The sequence below is a fragment of the Uloborus diversus genome, unplaced genomic scaffold (genome assembly GCF_026930045.1).
Source record: "Uloborus diversus isolate 005 unplaced genomic scaffold, Udiv.v.3.1 scaffold_12, whole genome shotgun sequence".
Classification (NCBI taxonomy): domain Eukaryota; kingdom Metazoa; phylum Arthropoda; class Arachnida; order Araneae; family Uloboridae; genus Uloborus; species Uloborus diversus.
The window spans coordinates 6250478-6277642 of NW_026557876.1; the positions used below are offsets into that span (position 1 = coordinate 6250478).

The 27165-nt window shown below is 32.9% G+C and overlaps 1 protein-coding gene across 1 annotated transcript in view; it reads right to left on the minus strand.

Annotated features, from left to right (window-relative positions):
• Positions 1–3722: 3722 nt before the first annotated feature.
• The window catches only part of LOC129232444 (dual specificity protein phosphatase 22-B-like), a 37744-nt gene continuing 14301 nt past the window's right edge, over positions 3723–27165 (minus strand). The window contains exons 3-5 of the mRNA XM_054866589.1: positions 23423–23547; positions 13824–13995; positions 3723–3917 (exon numbers count right to left, since the gene is read on the minus strand). Coding sequence (XP_054722564.1) covers positions 3723–3917; positions 13824–13995; positions 23423–23547 — 492 coding nt within the window. The remainder of the gene's footprint in view (positions 3918–13823; positions 13996–23422; positions 23548–27165) is intronic.

A 27165-nucleotide genomic window follows, 5' to 3' on the forward strand; every position in this document is an offset into this window, starting at 1 on the left:
CCAATAATGAGAAAATGACATTAAATTGGAGTAAAGGGAAGTCATGTGATGCACAAATCAGCTTGTTTTTTTAGATTTTACATTTTTGTCTTATAGTCATTAAAACTTTTTCTTTGGTCTCCAGAATTTTTTTTGTCAGTTATTAGAACACTTGTCATTTTTTATTCGTTAAAATTCTTCTTACACATCAGTGCTTTTGAAATTCTCACTTTAATTTTTGTTCATTTCTCAAGATTTCTACTTATGTCATTCCTTTAGTCATTAGAATTTTTCTCTCGATTAAACAAAAAAAGTTTTCGGTTAATTAGGTTTGGTTTAGCTTTTTCCCCTCCTTATATAATAGGGTTTTTGCTTAGTTATAAGAATTTTTCGTTAGAAATTCGAAAATTGCAGTCACTCAGTCATTGTTAAGCACTCAAGTTCCTAGGATTCCCAAGACATTTGAATGATTACTTTGCGAAAGATTCTCTACGATTTTGCTCGAGAGGTTGACTTCTCTGGTTAAAACACATGACCAAAGTACAATTAAATATAACTAATCAAATTCTTATCCAGTCTGAAAGCTTTTTCTTTGAATTGCACATTTTCAGAATTCTTTTCATTTTATGAAAATACCTCAGTGTCCACTTGAGCAATTGCTCAGCGGTGAACAATCTTGTCTCATATTTTCCGTATTTGAATTGTATTTCGCACTCAATACCCTAGAGCTTAGTACTAGTGAATGAGCTAGGAACTTACTCAAATTGTCAACATACAAATACATTTTACTGGAAATTTGCCCCAAATTGTTTATAGATCAGTGCAATGTGTTAAAGTAAAGAGAAAACATTTTAGGTACTATGTATGCTCGTGTATAGGTCGACTGGTGCATGTTGGTATCCCCACTTCCCAGACAGGGCGTTGGAAAAATTAAATTCCCCTGCATAGGTAAGATAGCATGTCTTCAAAGATTTATTTTTGAATTTTAAATCATCCTTGCTTAGAAGCATAAAGTCTTAGAAGACCTAAGCTTTATATTTATAAAGATTCATCAGATTTTAAGCAAAAATCTTCATTTTGATACGATTCAAAGAAAAATTTAAATTTTGATAAAAAACAATTATGTTTTTAAAAACCTTGAGCTCTAAATATTAACTAGTTACCTTTGAAGATCTTGACGATTTGGCAAGAAGAACTTTTTTCTTTCAATAACCTATGCACAAGTTGACCTCCCTCTCGCTTTTCTTAGCTTTCAATTTCGTTTAAAAATGCTTCGACTTATACATGAGTACATATGACAGCACTTTTGTTCACCTAATTTCACGCAAGATATATATTTGAAAAAAAATAAAAATATAATAATAATAAATAAATTTTTCAATAACCTATGCACATGTTGACCACCCTCTCGCTTTTCTTAGCTTTCAATTTCGTTTAAAAATGCTTCGACTTATACATGAGTACATATGACAGCACTTTTGTTCACCTAATTTCATGCAAGCTATATATTTGAAAAAAAATAAAAAAATAATAATAATAAATAAATTTTTCAATAACCTATGCACATGTTGACCACCCTCTCGCTTTTCTTAGCTTTCAATTTCGTTTAAAAATGCTTCGACTTATACATGAGCACATATGACAGCACTTTTGTTTACTTAATTTCACGCAAGATATATTTGAAAAAAAAAAAAAACTTTAGAAATTTTGTGAAAGTAAATGCACTTAGATACTTTGGTGATAGGTGAAATCGGTGCTGCAGCCAAAACCCCTTAGCACATAATTTTTTTCTTCATTATCCATTTGTGCTTTTAGGAAGCAAAGTTTCTATCTATTCTTCGTTGGAGAAATTCAAAATACAGTGAAGCATTGTTTATACATTTCTCTTTTATACATTTTTATCAATTATACATTTTATAAATAGGTCTCTGCAAAGTCTAATACACATTAACCTAAACTTATCATACGTTTTTTCATCTATGCGCTTTTTTCAAACAGTCCCTTCATAAATGTATAAATCGTGCTTCACTGTACTGTAGAACCCCGATAATTCGGATAGGGCCCAATTCGGAATATTCGAAAAATGAAAAAAAAAAATAATAAAAATAATAATGAATAAATAAATAAAATAAAGCACTTACTGAAAATCACCTTAAAAGGAAACATAAAATTACGCATAAGTAACATAACAGTACATTGCACATAGTACTTAGCATAAACAGTACTTTGTTATTATAAAGTCTGTAATCTTGTGCTGTGACAGTTCAATTTTTTTCCCTATAGAGGGGTAAAAAAAAATGATTCAAAAGTTGCATTGCCAAGGAACTTTGGCAAAACTTTTGGTACTCAATCAACGACATAACATGGTCTTCCCCGCAAGAGGATTAAATAAATTAATGTTATGAAAATCTGACAGTCGCTCTTCAAATTAAAAAAAAATCAATCCATCCGGATTATCCGGACTAACGGGGTCCGAATTTGAGGGGTTCTATGGTATCTACCAATCCCAGCTTTGAAACGGGCCAGAGCTGTCAGGCATGGGTGCAGAACATGTCCGATCCGGTGATCTAGGATAGGGGGAAATTTGAATCATCTGGAGAAATTTTGCAGATTCAATTTTTTTTTTTGTTTTATTTTAATTTTCCGATTTTTTTCGCAAGTGTCTTTTGAATGCATTTTCTTTTGCATCACCACTCTTTATATTTTCTTTTAACTATTTGTTGGATAATAATTTACATTTAATAATAAATATTAGATAGGAGATTTTAATTAAAACATACATGTATTACTTAATATACTTTTTAGATACCTAGTTCTACAAGTTACCAGTTCTTCTATTAGTTTTAAAGATGCAATTATTATTATTATTATTATTTTCAAAATTATCTATACTTATAGTAATGAATGTATTTTTACAGGGCCCAATACAGGCTGATTTTGCTACCGTTTTTCGGTACCTTCACAAAAATCTTGTTTTGTAATCGGTACTTTCACAAAAATCAAGTAATAAAATCAGTAGCTTCACAAAAACATCGAAAATTTCACAAAAATTCACATTTTAAAATTTGTTTCTCTTGGTCTGTTGGTTTATATGAACAATCGCTTAAATAGCAACCTTTTTGTGGTATTTTAACTAATTTTTAGCTGTTTCTCGCCAAAGTGTATTTATGCAATATTATCGCAATCTTTAACATGTTTTGAGGAACCGTTTTCCTCATAATTTCCAATATTGTACACAGTACATAGCCCATTAAGCTGAAATTATGATGGTATTTTTGGTACTTCTTAGGTTTTTAGCTCCCCCCTCCCCAAAAAACGAAACCTGTTAAAAATAATACTAGATGACATTTATACTTTTGGAACTAAAATTTCACTTGTTCTACTTCTCTTTTACAAAAATTAGGATGCCTCTAAAAGTTCACAAAAACAATGCTGATAAAAAAAAAAAAAAAACTTTCACAAAAATAGAATGATGCAATACTTTCACAAAAATAGGTAGGGAGAAAAAAATCCTGGATTGGCCCCTGTTTTATCTCAAACATAAAACATATTGTAAAACTTCGGGGAAATTTTCATATAAATTGGGGGAAATGTTGGCAGTAAAAAAAATTTCTGCACCCCTGCTATCAGGCAACCGATTCCACCATTCCCTCCGAGAAAGGTACTTTCAGAGTGGATAAAGATTGAGCATTCTAAGATATTGCTCACTGTCACTTGGGTGCCTTCTCAGGCGGAAACAGTTGTCACGACGACCTGGGGTTGTCCAGGTGAGGAGAACGCCTCTTGGGGGAGGGGGGTGGGCCATAGCGCCTGCACACCCCCCCACACGGCTCCTTGGATTTGGTGGTTGCGTGGTAGACAACCAGGAGCTTCTTGCATTCCCGCTCATCAAGGCGAAAGGACTCTTTGGGATATCGGTCCCGCAAACGACGTCTCTCCTGCAAAGGCAGACGAACATTAAATGCTGGATCACATAGGCAATTGACAGTCGAGGGTTCATACCATTGAGAAGGAATAGATGGAGAGAGTGCAACCCTACTATCCCGATACGGCAACAGTACCATGTGACCTGGGGAGCAATATCGAGTTGAACGTAACCGCTGAAGAAGTTTTCATTAGCTGAAGCCATGTATGATAACAACCTTTAACTGTAGAAGGGAAAAATTAGATTTATAGTAATAGTGCAGTATTCTAGCGTTGTAAACTGTGAGGAAAAAGCCAGGAGGTCCAGTAACTTTTACCTAGCATGTACGAATGTTTTTCACTTCTAAATAAAGAAAAAATAACATTTATATGCATTCAACGAGTGCATATTCCACAGTTGCCTATGTTTTTTAAATTTTTGTACTTATTTTGCCTATAAAAGTTATAAAACATTGTATATCTTGAGTTCAAATAACATTTTAGTTCCATAAAAACACTTTTTACTTAACTAGTAATTATTTTAACGGCTCTTAAGCATTTTGTGTACATTTGCTTTGTTGGCGAGTATCTTCTCGCCAAGCTCCTGTGAACAGCAGATGCGCAAGAATAAAGATTTGCTATTTTTATGCGTCAATTGAAATACTAGTATGCGTTTGCGTGTGAAATCATTTCAAAACATTGATTACAATACATATGAATCCATAAATTTTCAGTCAATAACAGAACACTTTAAACTATTTGTACATGCCCGTCATTTTAGGGAATAAACATCAAAATACATGAAAAATGCAATTACATTATATTTTAAAATCCGGAAAGAGGTGGGGAGAGGGAATTTGAATGATAGGCCTGTATTTGTATCCGTTATTTATTTATTTATTTATCATTATGTGGTAAAGGAGTTGGAGCCAGAGTTGCTCTGATTTGTAGCCCCGACTTCATAATAAGCGCCGTCGCTTTGTAAGAAAAATATTTAATGCCAAAAGAGCGATTGAGTGCCAAAACGCGACAACTTCAAAGCCAAAAAAGTCACCTGACCTGGGAAACATTGGATCCCAAGCTTATTTCACTGAGACATTTGCTATGGCTCCCTCCATTAGTATTCCTTCTGAATGGTTCAGACCAGTATTCAAAAATAAGAACTTAGAAGCTTTTCAGGAAAAAAATACCGTATTACCCCGCATTATCCGGCATTCATTTTGCAACAAAACAAATGTAAATTTCCTTATTCAGTTCCAATCAGAAAGCAAACCATTGTAAGGGAAAAAAATAAATAAAAATAAATCACGAAAGTAACCTTCTTTCAAAAAAAAAAAAAAAAATTGTATTGCATATAATATGTGCTTGTTATTAATGGTAGGTCATTATTAATGGTTTTAATTATATGCCAATAAAGTAATCAATTCAGAAGCAATCATCGTTACTGCGATTTGTTCATACTTTTTTTTAAAATAAATTACTTTAGGTTCCTTTAAGAAAGGTAAGTTTAAATTTTCTTTATTGAATAGCTATATTAAATTCTTTAGCACTGGTTTAGGGGCGGTAACTGACAGCCGAAATGTTTGCTTCGTTTTAATTTAATTTTAATAAAATTATTTGTTATTAAACAATATTTTTCTTGTTAAAATAACAAAAGACATTGTTAGTAAATACTTTTACAAAATTAAACTGTTTATTAATACTAATGGGATATGTATAGAACTTATATTCATTTTTAAGCTGAACATATTTTTTATAGCATTACTTTCTTTTTCCTGACCTCGATTTTTCCGGCATGCCGGAAAGGACCAGGAAAGTGTTATTGAAAGTCTGGTGACCCCGGAATTTCACCGCATGCTGGATAATGCGGGGTAATACGGTACATTTTTTATGACCATGCTTTTTTTTTTAAACTTTAAGTTTATTTGACATTGAACCATATCTACACTACAAATAGTTTAAAAAATTTAAATAAAATGGTTGCAGCTGTTCCCAATGTGAAATTGGATTTTGACCTTTACAAGTCTTAAGGGAACTCGCCGCTCAAACAGTGTCCTCCCATCATTGGTACACGGCCGACAAGCTTGGAATCTTAATTGATTCCAGTCATAGTCGGCGCAATTCTTCATGCTTAGCAAGATTGCATACTGGACACAGCATAAAAATAAAGTTTGTAGAGGGAGAAAAAAAAATTCCCCACCTGTACTTCATGCAATTTACATCCAGCTACGCCCAAACAAATTCTTAGGATTGACAAAGAAGGAACTTTTCTCAACAAACTTTTTACTGACTCTAGACTTTTTAAATGTTTTTGATATTACATAATTTTTTTTTCCGCTTTTTTATGTGTTTTTTTTATATTGTATTTGGAGTTTAGATTTTCTGGGTTTTTTTTTTAAATTCTTCCAGCTGTACTTTATAGTTTCTTCATGGATCCATTTCTATGTTTTGTGTCTTGAATACATGGGATAGTTTAAAAAATAAATAAATAAACTGTGAAAGCAATTCATTACATAATCATAACTTTAAACCCAATTCATAAATTTCAATTTAAAAAACAAAATAAGTACAATAAATTTTCAATATTTTTAATACTACAAAATATAATGTGCTGTACACAGCAATAAATCAATCTCCATTTTGCAAAGAGTTTTAAATGAAGCTGAAATTATTTATTAAGAAATCAAGAAGTCAAAAAACAGTAACTCAATAAATTGATATTCAGAAGTATTTCCCTTAAATATGTAGTAACGAGCTTTGAAAGAGATTGTACCAAATTGTGGAATTTCTGTGGCATAGTAAAGCTTTTTCCTAAATTTAGGATCACACAAATATTGTGTACCTGGAGTGCTGTCACAAAAGAATCAAAACCAATGCCATTACGGCAATCTTAACAGGATAAAGCTCATGTTTGGATTTACTACTAATACATTAAGTATACCATTTTGCAAAACGGATTAAGTTTTTTCCGAGTACAATAGTTGTACCAAAGGAGCTGCCAATTTGTTTGAAAATTTGAGATTCCTGGACAGAGCCTGATTTATCATATAGCTAATGATTCATGGTCAAGGAGCCCCTAGTTTAGAGAGCTGCACAAAAACAAAAAATATAACAAAATATATTTTCAATTTGTTTATTATGTTACGTTAAATCAAAAGCAATACATCAGTAGTACAACAATGTAGCTTTCAATCAAGGGCGCCCATATAGGGGACAAGGCAAATATTTCGGAGAGCCTTCCTACTTTGGCAGTCAAAATTTGTTCCATCATTTAAATTTACACTGAGCATGTATAGTTTTTTGACCTACAAGTTAAAATAAAAAAAATGCATTTTGAAGTTCTGTGAATGCCAAGACAAATTAAGCACTTTTAAGTAAAATTAAGGACCTTTAACGGCCTCACTGAGAAGAAAACCCAAAGTCAAACACTTTTAATAACCTTTAACAATTTACAAATCATGTTAACATACGTGAAATATACCGCCAGCTCAATCAATTCCAGCCGAGGACTGCAGTTTGGTGCTTATTAGCACTCATCAGCCCGGCATAGGAGTGACTGAGCTGGAGGTGAAAAACCTCTTAAGGAAGCCTTACAAAATATATAAGATAATTTTAAACATAAAATTTGAGAGATGGCTGATAGCATAGCAGCCAATAATGAAAGAGGAAAATAAGGGATCCTTATAGCTAAAATTGAGGAGAATTTGCAGGAATAAATTAGGCGATAAAAGTCCCAGTCGAAAAGGGATTTTAAAAAGATAAGTAGAGATCTCTTAAGTTGAGACTATATGTATAGGTCTGGAAATTCAGTGTATGAAAGTACAGCAGGACCAGAAATTCAGAAACTGGGGTTACCAGTTCTACTTTTTTGAATATAAATGCATAAATGAATAAATCTATACTAATATTATAGAGAGAGGGCGGATTTTTGTGTGTTTATATGTTTGAGGTAATCTTTGAAACCACTGCACCTATTTGAAAAATTCCTTCACTATATGAAAGGCGCTTTCTGAGTAACATAGGCTATAATTCGAAAAAAATCTGATTAATAGTTAGTTTTTTATTCCAATTTAGGCCCAAATTTCATGTAAGTTGCCTATTAAAGGGGTGAAAAATTACTTGCACATAATAATATCATGTATCGTTGAAAAGGGTTGAATTTTCAGCGTTCTAAACAATTTGTTTCAATGCACTAACATAATTACGGCGGGAGTAAGTTTGCGTTTTTAGCTCGAACTTTTTTAGGCTTAGCTGAAATTTAGGCACTCCTTTCTTCATTAAATCTATCAATAAAAAGTGAAGGAATTGTCCCACAGTTTTCTTTTTGACAGCATTGGAAAAAGCAACATTTTTTACTCCAGATCTCTCTCGACCTTAGGTCAAAAAAATTAGCTTCTATCTATAAAGGAAAAAAAGTTACCAGTGTTTTTAAATCAAATTCGAAAAATGTTATTTTGATTCAGGTTGTCAACCATTTTATTTTCGCGTTTCCACGGTTACGCTTTTTGAATCCATTGTTTCTTTCCTTATTTTGCATTCAATTTCTTAAACTTATTTTATTTCATGTTTCCATGGTAACGCTTTTAAAATCCATCTTTCGCATTTTAATTTCTTAAGAGTATATTAATATCTCATTATTGTTTGGAAAGGTAATTTTGCATGGTGTTTTTTTTCTTTTATTTAAGCATGATTGTTGAATATATGTCGCTTGACACAATTTTTGTTCTCAAGGTAGACCGGGCAAAGCCGGGCAACGCAGCTCTTAATATATAGAGATTTGAAAGATACTGTTAACGTGATTTTATACCTTTTTGTTTGTTTGGCGAAACATTTATTATTGCCAAAGGAAAAACATCTGCTTCACTCGCAAAAGGGCTGGGTTCCGGTAGCGTGGTCACTTGGCGCGTTAGGCGCTGAGCAGTTCAGTCTAGGATAATTGTTTTAAAGCAACCGTTAATGTAATTCATTGTTTTGACGATTTGTTTTGAAAGAAAAGAAACTTTTGATTTGTTTTTATCCGAGTGAAATGTACGATTTTTTTTCCCTGACGACGATTTTTGAATGTTCCATGGGATGTTTTTTTTCCTGTTCGACGGATCGATTATCATAGCGTGGTTGCTGGGCAAGTTTCGCGATAAACAACAGAGTTTATTTTTACAAATGAAAGATATTATTTGATGGTTTTTAAAAAATTTATTTGGTGAAATATTTTAAATTGCAGTAAAAACCGCTTCACTCGCTAAATAGAGTTTTAAAGCAACTGTAAATTTAATTTAATGATTTGACGAGAAGTTTTAAAGGGTTTTTTTTATTTAACGGACTTCCATTAAATTTTTAGCATGGGCATCGCTGTGCGGGTACTGCTAGTAAATAAATAAAATTAAAAAAAATAAAATAAAGTAAATCTACAAATATTATGTTGGGGGGGGGGGAGCAGAATCTTAAAAAAATGCATAAGTTCTTTTCATTTTCCAGTGCATTCACCAGCAGAAGATTACCCCTTAAGCCAAGCCCTGTGATTGGAATCCTAACAAATAGTTATCACTTATTTAACACAATATCTGACTCTTCGATCTTGTTTAAGAATGAAGATTATAGATGGATATTCTTATCAGCAGCGAATAAAAATTCCTTACAGCAGACAAGAATATAGGTATGATTAAAGTGAAAACCCAACGTAAATAAGGCACAAATTCTGAAGAAAAAGAGCTGTATTTTCTTCAGAATTTGTGCTTCATTTTTGTTGGTTTTTAACTTTAATCATATTGTAGCACACAGCTTATATGATAAATTTTCATTTAAGAATTTAGATAGTTTAGAGAAAACGGGAGAACATTTAACAGCATTTATTGGAAAAAATAAAGTTTCAAAAAGAGAAATGAAATAAATATGCTTCAAAAATGACTAGACTGATACAACTTTCATTCTCATTTATTGAAAGGTTTTGTTTCTGTCATTGCGATTGTTTCAATGTAGGGATTTTCTTAATATCCTACTCACTAAAACTCCCTTTTTGAGGAATTTTGTTGTTTTGTTGAAAATTTACTTTGTTAGGGAATTTGGGAGAAGGCATCAACATTCGGGAATCTTCCAAACAAATTCCGAGGCAGGAATGAGATAGGTATCAGGGAATATCTTTACTTTTATTTACTAATAATAAAGCAGAAAGTCTCTCTGTCCGGAGGATGTCTGTAGGATGTCTGTAGGATGTCTGTGACGCGCATAGCGCCTAAACCGTTCGGCCGATTTTCATGAAATTTGGCACAAAGTTAGTTTGCAGCATGGGGGTGTGCACCTCGAAGCGATTTTTCGAAAATTTGAAGTGGTTCTTTTTTTATTCCAATTTTAAGAAAAAAACTATCATAAATTACGAAATTATCATAACGTGGAACCGTAACATGGGCACAAGCCAATTGGCGAGATACGAAATGATCATAACGTGGAACTGTAACGTCGGTACAAGCCAATTGGCGAGAAAATTCACCATACATTATTTGTAAATATACAAGCGAACCAAAAGACCTTTAATTTTTCTATTACGGGCGAAGCCGTGCGGGTGCCACTAGTTATTAATAAATGCATTTATTCCTGGTTAAGCCTCATCAAGGTTAAGGGTACAAAGCAAAGGTCTATAAAGATTGAGCGTGAAAATGTGGAGCCTGTGTATCATTTGTACACATCTCTTAATTAAAATAGGCAGAGAAGGGAATAGGGGCTTGTGCCATATTTACGAGCTTAGCAATATTTTGGAGATATTAATGTATTTTTTTTAAATTAAGTTATAATATATATATATATATATATATATATATATATATAAAATTAAGCAAACAGAATTACAAATATTAAACAAATTATAAATAACAAATGATGATAAAAAGGAAAAATGCAAACAGCTATTAAGTAGGAACAGAAAAAGAGTGAATCCAGAGCTCTATCAGCCGTGGAGGATTCATTAATTATGGTCAAAAGACCAAAATTTTAACTATGAACTAGAAGAGAATGTTTAAGCTCCAGTACATGCAATATAGAGTAACAATGGGCAAAAGCACCAGTTGTTAAACTAAAAACAATAAACTAGAGCTCAAACCTAAAACTAAAAGCAGGGGGTTTCGCCTCGACTAATTAGGAAAACAAGTTCCGATAATTAGCCATCCACGGGACAGTACCTGCCTATAATAAAATTGTCTTACCTTGAAATCCACGTAACCAAAACCAAATCCGTTGTTCAACCTGATAATAAACATTCCATTATCAGGTTGAACAATGGATTTGGTTTTGGTTACGTGGATTTCAAGGTAAGACAATTTTATTATAGGCAGGTACTGTCCCGTGGATGGCTAATTATCGGAACTTGTTTTCCTAATTAGTCGAGGCGAAACCCCCTGCTTTTAGTTTTAGGTTTGAGCTCTAGTTTATTGTTTTTAGTTTAACAACTGGTGCTTTTGCCCATTGTTACTCTATATTGCATGTACTGGAGCTTAAACATTCTCTTCTAGTTCATAGTTAAAATTTTGGTCTTTTGACCATAACTAATGATTCCTCCACGGCTGATGAGCTCTGGATTCACTCTTTTTCTATTCCTACTTAATAGCTGTTTGCATTTTTCCTTTTTATCATCATTTGTTATTTATAATTTGTTTAATATTTGTAATTCTGTTTGCTTAATTTTATATTTACTTGGCTTTTTAGTTTTGCTGCGTTGCGCATCTATGGGCTCTTGGTGTGGTCTTTTCAATATTTTTCACTTTTATTATTATTATTATTTTTCACTTTTATTATATATATATATATATATATATAAGAGGAAATAATTATTTATCCATATCAGTCCAAAAAAAAAAAAAAAAATCAACATTTTAACAAATTAATCAACATTTACTGTTTGCAACATAAATTTAATTGATTTCATAATTTATTTCAATTGAGCTTGCTATAAATATGTTGAGTGAAATAATTTATAATTCATTGTTTGTTGATGTATATTTTCATTATAAAGAATGACATATCTAGTTTTGATGATTAATACGTAAGATTTTTAGAATGAGTTGAATTAAAAAAAAATGTGCACCAAACAGTTTTCATGTGAGATTATTTATAATCAGAACATTGAAGTTGTAGCAATAACTGCATTTAGTAGGCAAAAATGTAAACATGACGAGCTCTGCGTTCTTTATTGCAACCCTTCTCGCTATTCCCTTTAATATTCCCTTGCACGTTGCACCTTCATGAAAATGGATGCTTCTGAAATAAAGCAAGGTCAAGTGCCAACTCCTGAAAGTCAGACTTTAGACAGTCTCACAAAACAAGCTTTAACACCTTCCCTCTCCCTCCTGTGAAAATGACGGGCTGGGGTTTTGACCTCCATTTCTCGCGCCTGTGATATTGACGTGCTGGGGTGTGCAATATCAACGAGATGAAACGATTAAAACCAATTAATTTCTTTCGCTCGGAATACATTATATTTCTTTTTTTATACACCAGATGGCAGCACTAGTTCATTTTGAATCTTATTTCAGATTTTAAATGTAATTGCAGAAATGCAGGAAGGAAATTTAGTACTACAGTAGAGAACCAATTATCCGGGAAGTTTGGGACCATCGCTATCCTAGATATCTGAATTTCCCGGTTTTCTGGATCGCTAAAAAGCGGTATTGGCCGATTGTTTATAAAACTTAAATTACAATAATAAATAGTAATACATATTACAATGCGAATAAAACAATTCAGAAATGCTTATAAATATCGAAATATTAAAAACTACTTGTGAGAGAATAATCTAAACACTAAAAACCTTCAGTTATTCATAAGACCTGAGACCCTCACATACAGTTTGAAAAAGAAAAACAGCACTTTTTGATATTTTAAAACGAAAGAAAATAAAGGGAAGGGCAAGTAATAAGTTTTTGAACTTAAATCGTGATTTTCTTACTATAGTGTATAAGAGAATTTGTTTTAATAAACACTTTTTTTTTTGTTTTTTTTTTAAATTTTTTGTAAAGATTTTGTATTTGCGATTATGGTAGTTATTGATTACTATTGCTTTTGCAATAAAGTTAATATCAGTATAAATTTGATTTATGAGTTCTTACAACCTTATTACAGTCTTGCATTTAACGATTTCTTGATTCCACAATCAACTATCCGGAAAATTTGAGTATCTGGTTTTCGGCATTTCCCGCACTTTCGCGACGTTAATTACGCTCTAAACGGCTTTAATTAAAGGCCATGCAATAAAATATTGCATTAGAATGCAGCAATATTCATTTCTTTAGTTTTCAGTTGGAATAAAACTCGAAAATTTCAGACTTAGGAGTGTACTTTTTAATTCAAGAAAATATTTCGGAAATGTTGCCCCACGTAAAGAAAAACCCTTTGAAGTTCGTTTTTGTACACATTTTCCCGTGTTATGTGTGAGTAATATGGTATTTATTAAGAAACCGTTCATATTCTTTTATGTATTTTTAAAAAAATGCCTTGGTTTTTCAAAAATTGTCGAAAATGCATATTTTAAAAAAGTAGCGGGATAATCGGCAAAAAGTTGCCGGTTTTCTGGTTTTTTGGTTCCTGGATAAAAGGTTCTGCACTGTACTGTCCAGATTGTGACGTTGGCCTCTGTATCTCATGCTTTGAAATTTATCTCACAAGAAAAACCTACTAATCTTTACTTATATTACACAAAAGATTAATAAAATTTTCTTTAAATGTTTAAAAGACATATTTCTTAAATTTTCGCTGATTGCTTGGGGCTTGCATGTTGGCTTTTCATGACATTTTAAATATTTCAATCTAAAAAATTAAAAATTGAATGCACATGTTGTTCGTACACTTATTTTTATATAATTTTCTTAAACAAAAAAAATAGACACTTTTATGACCGTTTTCTTGAAAATTATTCGATCGTTAAGGGGTCGAACAAAGAGCCGAAGAAGTTGTCCTACCTCTGTCAGCTTCTGGAATTCAAACTGGTGCAGCTGCTTCTGGAATCCACAGTTGGGGTTGGCGATACTCCTGGCCCCACGCAGCACTTTGAGGGAGTCCTTGCAAGAGAGCGAGGATATCGACATCAAGTATGCTGCCGCTATAGTCACGCTGCGAGACACACCAGCAAGGCTGCAAATAAGACAACGCCCAGAGTCACTCCACACATTTTTACAAGAGCTGTTAAATGTTCTTTTGTTTGTGATTATTTGAAAAATATTTTTGGTGAAAACGTTTTTGAGTTCGTGAAACCTGTATTTTCTTTTGTGGAAGATTGAAGACCAGGATGAAGAAAAATATTAGTCTTATCTGACAGTTAATTAATACAAATACAAATACAAAAGTGACGACCAGCAACAGGCTCTGGGCCCAGCTAGACTGGTCCTAGTCAATTTACAATCCCCAGTGAAGATCAATGGCCCTCTTAAAACTGTCCACTCCTTTGCTCGTTACCACCTCTTCCGGTAAGCTGTTCCAAGGTTCCACTACCCTGCTAAAATAATAATTTTTCCCAATATCCATGTTAGCCTGAGATTTAAATAGCTTAAAACAATGACCCCTCGTCCTGTTTTCAGTGCTAAACTTCAGCCCCGTAACATCTTTCGTTTTAATAAATTTAAACAACTGAATCATGTCCCCTCGGTCTCTTCTTTGCTCAAGATTGTACATTTTTAGCCTTCTAAGCCTGGAATCATAATCTAAGTGGGAAAGTCCACTTATTAGCCTTGTAGCCCGCCTTTGAACCCTTTCCAATACATTAATGTCTTTCTTAAGGTAAGGAGACCAAAACTGAACAGCATACTCCAAATGGGGTCTTACCAAACTTCTATATAAGGGCAGAAGAACTTCTTTAGATTTATTTGAAATAGATCTATTGATAAACCCAAGCATCTTATTGGCTTTGTTGCTAGCAATGCTGCACTGTTGGCTAAACTTTAAATCCTGACTTATAATTAAATAAAATGTTTTGAACAATATAAGGTCAAACCTCATCAAAACAACTCAAAGGCAGGGCCTGATTACCCAAAAAGCTCAAGAAGCTTGAGCATCCCCGCAGAATTAACAGGGGCCCCAAAAACAGGGGTCTGTCCAGGATTTTTCACAAGATCCGATTTTGGGAAAAATAAAATAATTTTGTGAAAAGTGAATTAATTTTGTGAAAAATGAAATAATTTCGAAAAAAAAAATTGTTATATCGAAATTTTAGAATTTAGAGCGGGCACAAACTGCATCATTTAAACTTAAAGATATGTGTTTTCTTCTTCTATGTTGAGAATATCATTCTGGGGTGTTTTTCTAGTATTTAGCAGAAGGGGGCGGGGGGGGGGCATCGCTCCCTCAAGTAGCAATATTTATCTACCATTATACATTCTAGTAAAGCATACTAATAATATTTCTGTTCAGCATTTAAAAGAATTGTAACAAAATAAATAAATAAAATTAAGACGAGGGGGTTCAGCATTTAATTTTTTGACCCAAGACACTCTTAAAAAGCACAGAATTTCGTTTAAAACTTATAAATTCTGTGATTTTTACAGGGTTCATACTCAATTCGGATGAAAAAATTCCACGACTTTTCCAAGACTTTTTCATGACTTCATAAAAATTTTCATGACCTCATTAAATGAAGAGAACGGTACTACTTAATGTCAAACCTGTCAATTTTTGTAAGTGGGCATTAGCAAAACTTTTACATGAATGCCACTACCTCATCAAAGCACTTACTTGACTAAAAAAATATCAGTGCACACAGCAGAAACTAATAAACTATAATTTGTCTTTAGCATATAAACTTAAGTTACGTAAAAATATAGTGAATGCAATGCACTGATGTTTAAATGCCTAATAATTTAATAAATAGGACAAAATAGTAATGAATGGGACAGAAGTTGAATGAGTTATTACTTAGTTTCCAATCGCAAATTTACTTTAAAAAAAATACTGCCATTTGGTGTCAACAGTGCTTTTATAATCATCCATGTAATTTGACAGTATTTTCATTCATTGAAGTAAAGTCATGTTAGTCAGTAAATTCATTTTTCTGAACCAGTTATATCACAGCTGGCCACATGGATCAATTTTGCGAGCTTCACGTTGGGCACTACTGTTTGACTATTAGAATTCCCCTATTTGTACGTTCTATCGCCTGACTAAAGTCATCATTTTCTAAAGCTTTCACAAATTAAGATAAACTCTGACAATTAAAAGTGGTTGAAATAAACTCGGATGCAATATAATTGCACTTTTTTAGTGGGCGTGGTAAAATCTGGAACATACTAAGCCCACTACTACAGAATATAACATAAAAGAAGTTCTAAAAATAATGGTGAATTCAAAATTAAGGATGTCCCAGCAGTAAAATCACATTACAAAAAAAGGCGGGAAAGTGTTACAGAAGCGGATGCAATAGGATTCCTAAACTCAGATTTGTTTTTGAGATCGTTCAATTTTCAAGTATTATTAGTTTTTACATGCAATACTCTTAAATCATTCTAAATTTTAATTCTCTACTGTTCTTTACTACTGCCCAAGACATTTTCCCATGACTTTAAATAAATTTCCATGACTTATAATGAAAATATTAATTTTCCATGACTTTTTCAGGTCTGAAATTTGTTAATTTTTTTTCCATGACTTTCCAGGATTTCCATGACCCGTACGAACCCTGTTTTTAACAAAAATAAAAAGAGATTTTATTTGTTTACTTCTTAACAAAGCGTATTAAACATCAAAAATTCAAAAAATCGGATTCTCATAGCGGATGCAAAGAGATCGCAATTCTCAAAGTGAAGGCATCAAAGGTATAAAAACGGCTTGTAAAAGAAATATTTTTGATAAAATTATTTTTAAATAGCATTTTAGAGTCCTATGATAAACATATCATTAATATCTGTTTACACAGTTGAAGCAAAAATAAAATTAAACCATCGATTCAGCATTTTAATTTTTGACTCATAAAGAAAATGGAATTTTGCCTTAAAAACTTGAAATGCATGTTCTAACAAAAATAGAGACTTTTCATTTATTTGCATATTAATAAAGCGAAGTTAGCTTGAAAAAAGAACAAAATATGATTCTTATATCTTATGTTAAAAGATTGTATTTTTCAAAATGTAGACAGCTAAAGAAAAAAAACGGTAATTAAAAGAGTTTATTTAAAGTTAATCATCCTTGTTAGCATCGAAAAATCAAAACCCATATAATTTTCTCCCAAAATAACAATTAAACATCGCACCACACCGCACCTTAAAAACGTTGACCATCTGGTAAAATGATGAGAATATTTTCTAATCAAGTCATTATAAAGGTTCAATGCCAGATGCTAAGTGGTGATAATTTTAAAGTTGGTAACCCTATCTGAAGCGATCATATTTTCCCCCCACCCTTACTATCAATTTGCAGTTCTAAGTTCATTTCGCAGATATATATTATTATTGTTTATTAAATCATGAGAGGAGAAAAGTGCTTACCAATGCCTTTTCAGAAAAGTTTACAACAACACCGCTGCTAATTAGCTGTGATAAAACAAACAACCATTATATTTATTTGGCAGTAGCAATTATTTATTGCTTGGCTTGCAGGAGCATTGCAAGAGTGCCGAGTGCCGATTTTTTTTTTTTTTTTTTTTTCAAAATTGGCCGATTTTGTATAAGCTGATCCCTCTAATTTGACTTCAAAAAAGATTCCAAAAATTATCGGTTTATACACAGAAATATGCATTGTTTTGCTTTCAGATTTGCTCTTTCAATAAACAATTTGTGACAGATCCGATCTTGTTTATCAGAATTTTGTGAAGGGTCCGTTTTGTTTGACCGGGATTTTGTGAAAGGTCCGTTTTGGTTGATCGGATTTTTGTGAAGGGTCCGTTAACGGACCCAAATATCCTCTGGCCAGACCCCTGTAAACAGTTTCTTAATTTAATATGCACTAACCATCTATTCAGCATTTTAATTTTTGACTCATAACAGAAAATGGAATTTTGCTTTAAAAACTTGAAATGAGAGTTCTAACAGAAATAAAGAGACTTTTCATTTATTTGAATCCTAATAAAGCGAAGTTAGCTTGAAAAAAGAACAAAATATGATTCTCATATCGGATGTTAAAAGATTGCATTTTTCAAAATGTAGACAGCTAAAGAAAAAAAACGGCAAGTAAAAGTTTATTTAAAGTTAATCATCCTTGTTAGCATCGAAAAATCAAACTCATATAATTTTCTCCCAAAATAACAGTTAAACATCGCACAGCAACATAAAAACGCAAATATTGACAAGCTGGAAAAATGATGAGAATATTTTCTAATCAAGTCATTATAAAGTTTTAACGCCAGACGCTAAATGGCGATAATTTTAAAGTTGGTAACCCTATCTGAAGCGATCATATTTTTTCCCAACCCTTACTATCCCTTTGCAGTTCGAAGTTCATTTCCGGGGAGAAAAGTTCTTACCAACGCATTTTCAGAAAAGTTTACAACACCGCTGCTAATTAGCTGTGATAAAACAAACAAACAAAATTATTTAAGACTAAACTTATTTTCCGCTGTTAAATTCTTTCCAAGAAACAAACAACAAGCATTATATTTATTTGGCAGTAGCAATTATTTATCGCTTGCAGGAACAGTGACGATTTTTTTTTCTTCAAAATTAGCAGATTTTGTATAAGCTGATCCCTTCCTTCTAATTTGACTTCAAAAAAGGTTCCAAAAATTATCAATTTTATCCACCAAAATATGCGTTATTTTGCTTTCAGATTTGCTCTTTCAGTAAACTACTCGTAAAAGATCCGTGCTTTTTTATCAGAATTTTGTGAAGGGTCCGTTTTGGTTGATCGGGATTTTGAGAAAGGTCCGTTTTGTTTGATCGGGATTTTGAGAAAGGTCCGTTTTGGTTGATCGGATTTTTGTGAAGGGTCCGTTAACGGACCCAAATATCCTCTGGCCAGATCCCTGAAAAATGACTTTAAAAAAAATCAGTTTCTGCTTTTGAACATATTTTTTAAAAGTATTCAAACATTAGAACTCCCCAAAAAAATTTTTGGAAAAATTTTAAAAAGTGAGGAGAACGTTCATAAAATGTGCGTGTGTAGTAGCAAGCTATTTTCATCAATGGAATTTGCCCCAACATGCTACAATATACTTTCATTGCACTTGATAAATTTTATGAAGTGATAAATCTGAAACAGCAACTAACCACCCTTATCTGCTGCGAATGGAAGAACAAAAATACAGTGGAGCAGTCATGGGAGGGGTTTTGGGGTTAAAACTCCTCCCAGAACACAAGCACATTCATTTCCTCCATTAAAATCAAGGGAAAAAAGCAGAGTATTTGAGCTTTTCAAAGCAGAACAGGTTTCAACAAAATATCTTGTTGCTTTTAATGATCAGGAAGCAGTCAGAAATTACTCATCAATTCTTAAGTATAAAAGTTATATTTCATGATGAGCACCCCACGTCCCCCTTGGTATAAGATAGCTAAAATGGTGTTGATAAAGCTCTACAGGGTATCATGGTCCATCAGCACTTCCATCACTGCACAAATCCTTTTTAGGGACATCTATTAGAGAGAGGAAGCCTACCACACCGGATTTTCTGAGGCTCTTAACCAATTCTCATCGAAAGATCGAAACCGTCGTTAGCTAGCATTTGACATTCACATGAGGTTTTAAATGATCTCGCGAAAAACACAAAAAATGAATATGAAATTAAAGTAAAAGTAATATTTTTTTATAGGTCTTTTAAGGATGCCACAACACTCTGCTCTTTTTTTTTGCATTTCACAATGCTTTTACCCTTTTGAAGTTTTCACAAAACTTCATCACAAATACAAGTATTTTTTGGCCATGTTTTAAGTCCATGAAAAAACTTGATAAGCTAGATACTGAAAGTTAATTAAACAGCATATCAGTTTATGAATTTTAAAAGGTTTTTAAAAGTATTTTTCTTTTTGTTAGTTTGATTAAAATGTTATCCAAGTTATTATCAGACAGAACTGCACAGCTCTGTTCTCGCCTTTCTGACACTACTGAATATTCTTTCACACTGTGCATTGCTGTGAGATATGACTAGAATGGAAAGCATAGAAAAGGAGAGCCTTTCATACTTCAATGAACCATTGACATCAGCTAATTTCTTCAAAGCAGCCTACTTTTTATCCATCCTCTCCCTTTTTTAGCACAAAATCGGGCAAATTATGTATTTGTACAGAGCGAAATTCACTTTGGAGCTTATCTTAGGCTCTTCAGCTGCAGTTTCTCTATTCTTCTGAAGCAACATAACCGGAAACTCAAAAAAAGCAATACCAGAGATCTCAAACCTAATTATCTTACAATTATGCCATAAGATCTTACAAACTTAAAATACCTCCAAAAATCCTACAATGTAAGGCTAAATCTTACAAGTTGGCAGCTATGAGATTGTTAAATGGTGCAATCCTTTGTTTGTCTTATTTTGTATCGGGGAACTTGGAGCTCGTTTGAAACCATTCTTCAACTTGGTAATCCAAATCTCTGATAAGTTGTCATGGTAAATCACTACATTTTGCTACTTTACTAGAGTGTTCTTTTCTCTCTATTACTTTTGGCTAATTTTAAAAATTAAAATTTTTGTTATTGTATTAAGACTTTTTTTCAACTTTCATTACGTTTCCACTTATTTTTAACTATTGTGACTAATGTCTTTCCATCCTTTCTTTCATAATTTAATATGAATACTGTCTGATCTCGAAAGCCGCGACTAGCACCGTTGAACGGTTCTATTTTAAAAAGGGGTGACAGCTTGTTGAAGAGAATGCACCATGGTAGCATTTCTGCTAAAAAAAAAAAAAAAAGCCTCAACTCGAACCAACATCTCTAATAAACAAATCCAACGGAAAACAAAAAAAAAAAAAAAAAATCCCCCTCACATTCGTTATCTTTCTTATCAATATCTCCCCTATTTTGATAAAATCAGAAGCGACCTGACGCATGCGCAAATTTGAGGAAGGTTGCGGTTTAAAATGTCAAACAGTATAAATCTGAATTTTCTACATTTTTAACACCATCTTCTAAACCATTGGTTCCCAAACCAGTGGTTCGCGAACCCCCAGGGGTTCGTGAGAGGTATGTAGATGGTGTCAAAAAAAGTTCTTGTGTAAGAAAAAGACTAAAAAGTATTTTTTAAAATGATTCTTTTTTTTTTAAAATTGTATTACCATTTCGGACAACGTTACCATATGAAAAAGGATAAATGCAGAAGGAAATTAATTGCTGAACTTGATGTAAAACTGGCAGATATTTGGACTTCTTCATTCCACAACTGTCTCATTAAGGTTTTTTTTTAAAGCTGACTGAAACTCAACAAGGAATAATCAGCCAGGGTTCGTACTCAATTTCAGAAATAAAATGAAGGAGTTTTGAAGGAGTGAAATGAGATTTTGAAGGAGTACTAATGGGCTGTCATTAAACGATGTCGCACTTTTTTCAACATATTTGACCCCCCTCCCTCCCCCTTTATCACAAAGTGTCACACTTCACTTAACTCCTCTTGTCACATCCCATATTTTTATAAACATATTGTTACAATAACTGTGTGATGTCACTTTTTGTCACCCTCTCTATGCCTCTTGTCAGTGTCATGAACTCCTCTCTCCCTCAAGGCACGACATCACTTTTGGATGACCCTTTTTAAAATATCTTAACTGCGGTTTACTAAACAAATGTTTTTCATTTTAACACAATCACTTAATATAGTACATTCACTTATGTACTTTTAAGTATTTAAGTAATTATTAGCCAACCTGACTTTTTCTGCTGAGAGTGTGGTGGAGGAAAAAACAATAATCATAAAACTTGAAGAAATAGCCAAGCACCATATAAGCATGTTTTACTTCACTTCTGACATTTCTTAGATATCTAATAAAATTTTCACCTTCAACTTTTATGACTTAACTATGATCAATTTTTAAATCTTTATGAAAAGAAAGAAGAAAAAAATAATAAATATACGAAATTGCTACATTAAAACCATCCTTATTGTGACGAAGTCAGTTGTTGATCGAATTATTTTAAGTTACTCTCATAGAGGAAGATTATGTAGTCTTCAACTAAAAAAGAAGGAGTTTTGAAGGAGTTAAAACCAAAATGAAGGAGTTTGAAGGGCCCTTCAAAAAAATTTCCCAAATGAAGGAGTATTGGAGGAGTTTTGAAGGAGCGTACTAACCCTGATCACAGAGTTTGTTTTTTTTATGAATTTGTTTTGAATTCATTTTCTATAGCTATTACTTCAGTTTGTAGAAATATCTCCACTTTTCTATTTTGCAATTATGTGTTCGTTCTTGTCTCGAACTATTGAGCAATACAGTCGACGCTCGATATAACGACCATCTCGGTTCCAGAGAAAAAGGTCTTTATAACGAGTGGTCATTATAAGAGGTATAATTTAAAAATATATATACAGTCATCATTCACGCCCTGTTGTTCCAAAAAAAAAAAACGGTACTTTTTCAAACATTCCAGTTAAATGCTCAAATTATTTTTATCATAGGAATTTTTAGAAAAATCGTGTGCAAAATACTATGACAGAACATTAAAGAAATTTTCGGGTAGAAGATATAGGGAGGAAAATGTTACACACTTACAAATCTGCTACTACTACAGCTACCACTACAGCACTACATTTTCTAAAACTAGAAACAGATGTTTGCCTTTTTAGCAGACGTGATTTTTGCAAAACATTATTTTCTGTTTCAGATATAGGTGATAAATTGTGTTTTTCTTGCTTTTCAAAGAAACATTTAAAAGTCCCTCGAGAACCCCCAAATCTTAAAAACCACTAGATTCAAATACCAAACTACCAACACATCTGTAAACTCCCTTTTCTTAGGAACCTGGAAATTTCTCGATTTTTCCTCCCATTATTTTTTTTGTGCTAGCTGCGGTGAATGGTAATCTCCCCTGCACCCCCTCTCAAAGTTGGATTTGACATTGAAAACTTCAGGCAGATGTCCGTAAACAATAATCAAGGCCATTTCAAGCTACAAATTGTTTTATTGGGAAGAACACTAGAAATAACGTCCGCTGAATTCGGTCGCTGTATTTGATTAGACGATACAGAACGGTTGTCATAACGAAGGCAAATTAACGTAGAGTTGATAGGAACAAAGCTGGGACTTTTACCACTGGTCGTTATAATGGGACGGTCTTTATAATGTGTGGTCGTTATAATGAGCGTCGACTGTATTACTTAAAAAATCCTCCCAAATTTTATCACGTTTTCGATTAATTTTATTATTTTTTTAACTTGTTACTCATTACTTAATTCACAAGGGGCTCGCCAATTTCTTTCTTATTTCGGAAGGGGTTGGCAAAGGGAAAAAAGGTTGGGAACCACTGTTCTAAACTAAACATTAAAATGGTTCTTAGCAGTTATTTAAAAAATTGCAATAGTAACTACAAAAATCAATTACTATTGAGAAAACCCTGCCCTTTCTTTGGTCTGGGAGAAACACTACCTAGTTTCAGATGTAAAATATAAATCTTTAGGAAATCAAATACAGTTAAACTGAAAAAAAAAAAAAGTGACACTCACCAATGTATGAGTACCCCTCCGCCAGCAGTTCGAGCCCTGTGAATGAAATCATTGCACCTGGAGAAGAATTGAGTCAGGTTCTGGCCAGGGGTGTCCGCAGCCTGGATGCAGAGGTATTCCTTATCCTGGAGAGAGTCGACAAACTACTTATAGAATCATACTAAAGTTCTTATCACATACAAAAACTTTTCAAACAACAATTACCTCAACTAAGCTTTCGGCAGGGCCAGCGGAAAGCATTCCTTACTGCACCAAATGCGATAAAATTGTAAATTTGGTGAAAAAATTTCTTAATTGCCGCAGTATTGAAAAAAAAAAGTCATATTGAGAATCAATTTGGAGAGCCCGCTGCGATCAACACCAGTTTCAGCATGAAAATTCAATGTCTTATACACTAAAACCACTTTTAACAAAACCCCCTCTTATGCGGACAATTTTTAATCCCCCAATTCCAAGGTAAGTAACATTATTAAACCCCTGTCCTGCAAACACCCTTCTAGTGCTGACAAAAAAAAAAGTCCCGTTAGTTAGTTGGTTTTTACTGCAGATTGTTATTAAATGCCTTATTATATGTTTGCTGCATGTTTAAAATAGTATGTTAAGCGTTTGCAGAGTAAATTTTCAAAAACTATACTTTGTTTGCTAATTGAAGTTTTCAAAACAAAAAGGTTGTAGATTAAAATTTCATGAAATTAATCTTTGGCTAAGACTTTAGAAATTTGGCTCAATTTACTGGCTAACAGTTTGAAATCCTTAGCGCAGGATCTGTTTTTAGGTTCACCAAACTTGTTAGGATTACTACACCGGAACACAGGGCCGGATTTAAGGGAGGGCAGGTGGGGCTACTGTCCCAGGGCCTCCACAACAAAGGGGCCCCCACAATAAAGTTTTTACAAAATGACGTAACTTTCACAGGACGAAAATATCAGATATCTACATATATATCAAAATATTCGGATATATACAAATACAAATGTGACGACCAGCAACAGGCTCTGGGCCCAGCTAGGCTGGTCCTAGTCAATTAATTAGTCCCCAATGAAGATCAATGGCCCTCTTAAAGCTATCCACTCCCTTGCTCATTACCGCCTCTTCCGGTAAGCTATTCCAAGTGCCCACGACCCTGCTAAAGTAGTAGTTTTTCCTGATTTCCAAGTTAGCCTGAGATTTAAATAGCTTAAAACAATGACCCCTCGTCCTGCTTTCCCCGCAAAAATTTAATCCATCTACATCTTTCATTTTGATAAATTTAAATAACTGAATCATGTCCCCTCTGACTCTCCTTTGCTCCAGGCTATACATGTTAAGCCTATTAAGTCTGGTATCATAATCTAAATCTGAGAGTCCCCTTACTAATTTAGTTACCCTTCTTTGAACCCTTTCCAATACAAAAATATCTTTCTTCAGATAAGGCGACCAAAACTGAACAGCGTACTCCAAATGAGGTCTTACTAAACTCCTATATAAAGGCAGAAGAACTTTCTTAGATTTGTTTGAAATAGACCTATTGATGAACCCAAGCATTTTGTTGGCTTTGTTACTAACAATACTGCACTGTTGACTAAACTTGAAGTCCTGATTTATAAAGACACCCAGATCCATAACATTTTCTGCCTGATTTATGACTGAAACCTGTAGACGATATCTCATACGCTTATTTCCATGACCTAAGTGTAGCACTTGACATTTCCCTACATTAACTGCCATACCCCATTTATCTGCCCACTTAGTAATATGATCTAAATCCTCTTTCAGCTGTTTTACTTGTTCTTCATTTTCGACAATCCCCATAACTTTTACATCGTCAGCAAAACAATTCATGCTTCCAGAAATACTTTCATTGATGTCATTCATAAATATAATAAACAAAAGAGGCCCTAAAACTGATCCCTGAGGAACCCCACTTAAAACATCACTCCAATTAGAATGATTTCCTCTCACAACTACTCTTTGCTTCCTACCAGTAAGCCAATTTCTAACCCAAAGTAAAGTTTTTCCTCCTATTCCAATGTCAGCTAACTTGCTGAGAAGAGCAACATGCGGTACCTTGTCAAAAGCTTTTTGAAAATCAATATAAACAACATCCACACATTTTTTGTTATCTAAAGCTGAGGTAATATCAAAGTATCGGATATTTTCGAAAATATGATGATCTTTTCGAACCCTGATTAGGGGCCTCCACTCCTTCGTTGCCCTGGGGCCTCCACACTTCCAAATCCGGCCCTGCCCGAAAAGCCAAACTCGAATGAGCATCAAGATATTGACTTTTATCTCCACCATTCTTAAAAACCCTTTTTACTGAGATAAAGGGTTTTTACAAGTGGGCTCCCAAGGCACAAGAAAAAAACCCTCCGGGTTTTGATCAGCGTCTGGTTTGGCCAACCTTGACAACTTCTTGTTACAGCTAAAAAAATTGCTATTCCATAGGTTTAAGTAAGCTATAACAGTATAAAACATAAATTTTATTAAACTTATTAAAAAAACTGTTTGCTGCAATTCTGAGAACAAATTAAGGAAACCTTGTAACAACTTCTAAAAGAAAATGAAAAAATCTTGAATTTCATTATTAGTTAGTTGTAACTCATTATTTTTCTAAAAACTTAATTTTAGAAATTAATATAAAAAAAGAACATCACAAATTCTCTATAAATCATTCAGAATCAAAAAATAAATTTTCTTACTATAGTCTTTTTTTTGAAACAACGTTAGCTTGAGAAACTTTGGAGCATTAACATTTTGTCAAGAAAATTTTGAATCGAAACAAAAAAATGTATTACTGCCACAGTTTTTCATTATAGTTAAAAAAAATTGTTATCCCATTGTTGTAAGTGAGCTATAGTAGTATTTCATTTTTATTACTTTACTAAACAAATTTGAAAAAAAAAAAAATCCTTTTACAGCGATTCTGGAAAATAACGGAAAAAAATTTCTAAAAAAATTTTTTTGACTTATGTTTTTAAGAATTGAAGGCTTTAAAGAACCCAATATAATCTTTCCAAAATATAATTACCTTAAGGCATCTTTTCCCAAAAATAAGGCGAATAACAACCTAAAATCAAATTATGAAAAATTAAGAATTTTAAAAGAAATAATAATTTTTGTTTCTAAAGAAAAAAAAAGAAAAAAAAATCAAAACTGAAGACTTAAAAAAAATATCTTTCAAAGATTAAAGCCTTAGGATACATAATCTTACTCCCAAGAATTATAGACAAATCTCTCTCCCCCCCCCCTTCCTCCCCTAATAAAAATCACAGAATTTTCAAGAAAGTATTTGATGGGAACTAAACTGATTGTTTCCTTTTAATAAAAGTAAAATTCTTGGAGATTTAAAATCATTTACCTAAAATTGAAAGACTTTAAGGATTAGGAGACATTAAGAGCTAATGGGATGCAGATTCTAATGAATCTAATGACTTTTAGTGCAACATAAAATGAGTCAATGATTTTGTTGCATATTATAGAAATACTGATACTACACCTTTACAAAACAGATTAGTAAAACCAGTTTACAATTCGCTCTAAGAATACAAATTTTATTTTTTCCTCGCAAAGTGAATATTGCTTCTTTATGTTTTTATAATTAGTTTAAAAACATCTAATGGTTTTCAGGAACAAGTTGAAGTGCTAAATTATTCCCAATATGCTTAGAGCTTGAAAATACCCTGACTATTAAATTGAAACACCAAACTAACAACTTCAAAGAACACTTGGGGGAAGAAAAAAAAGGCACTTGCTTTGAGTTG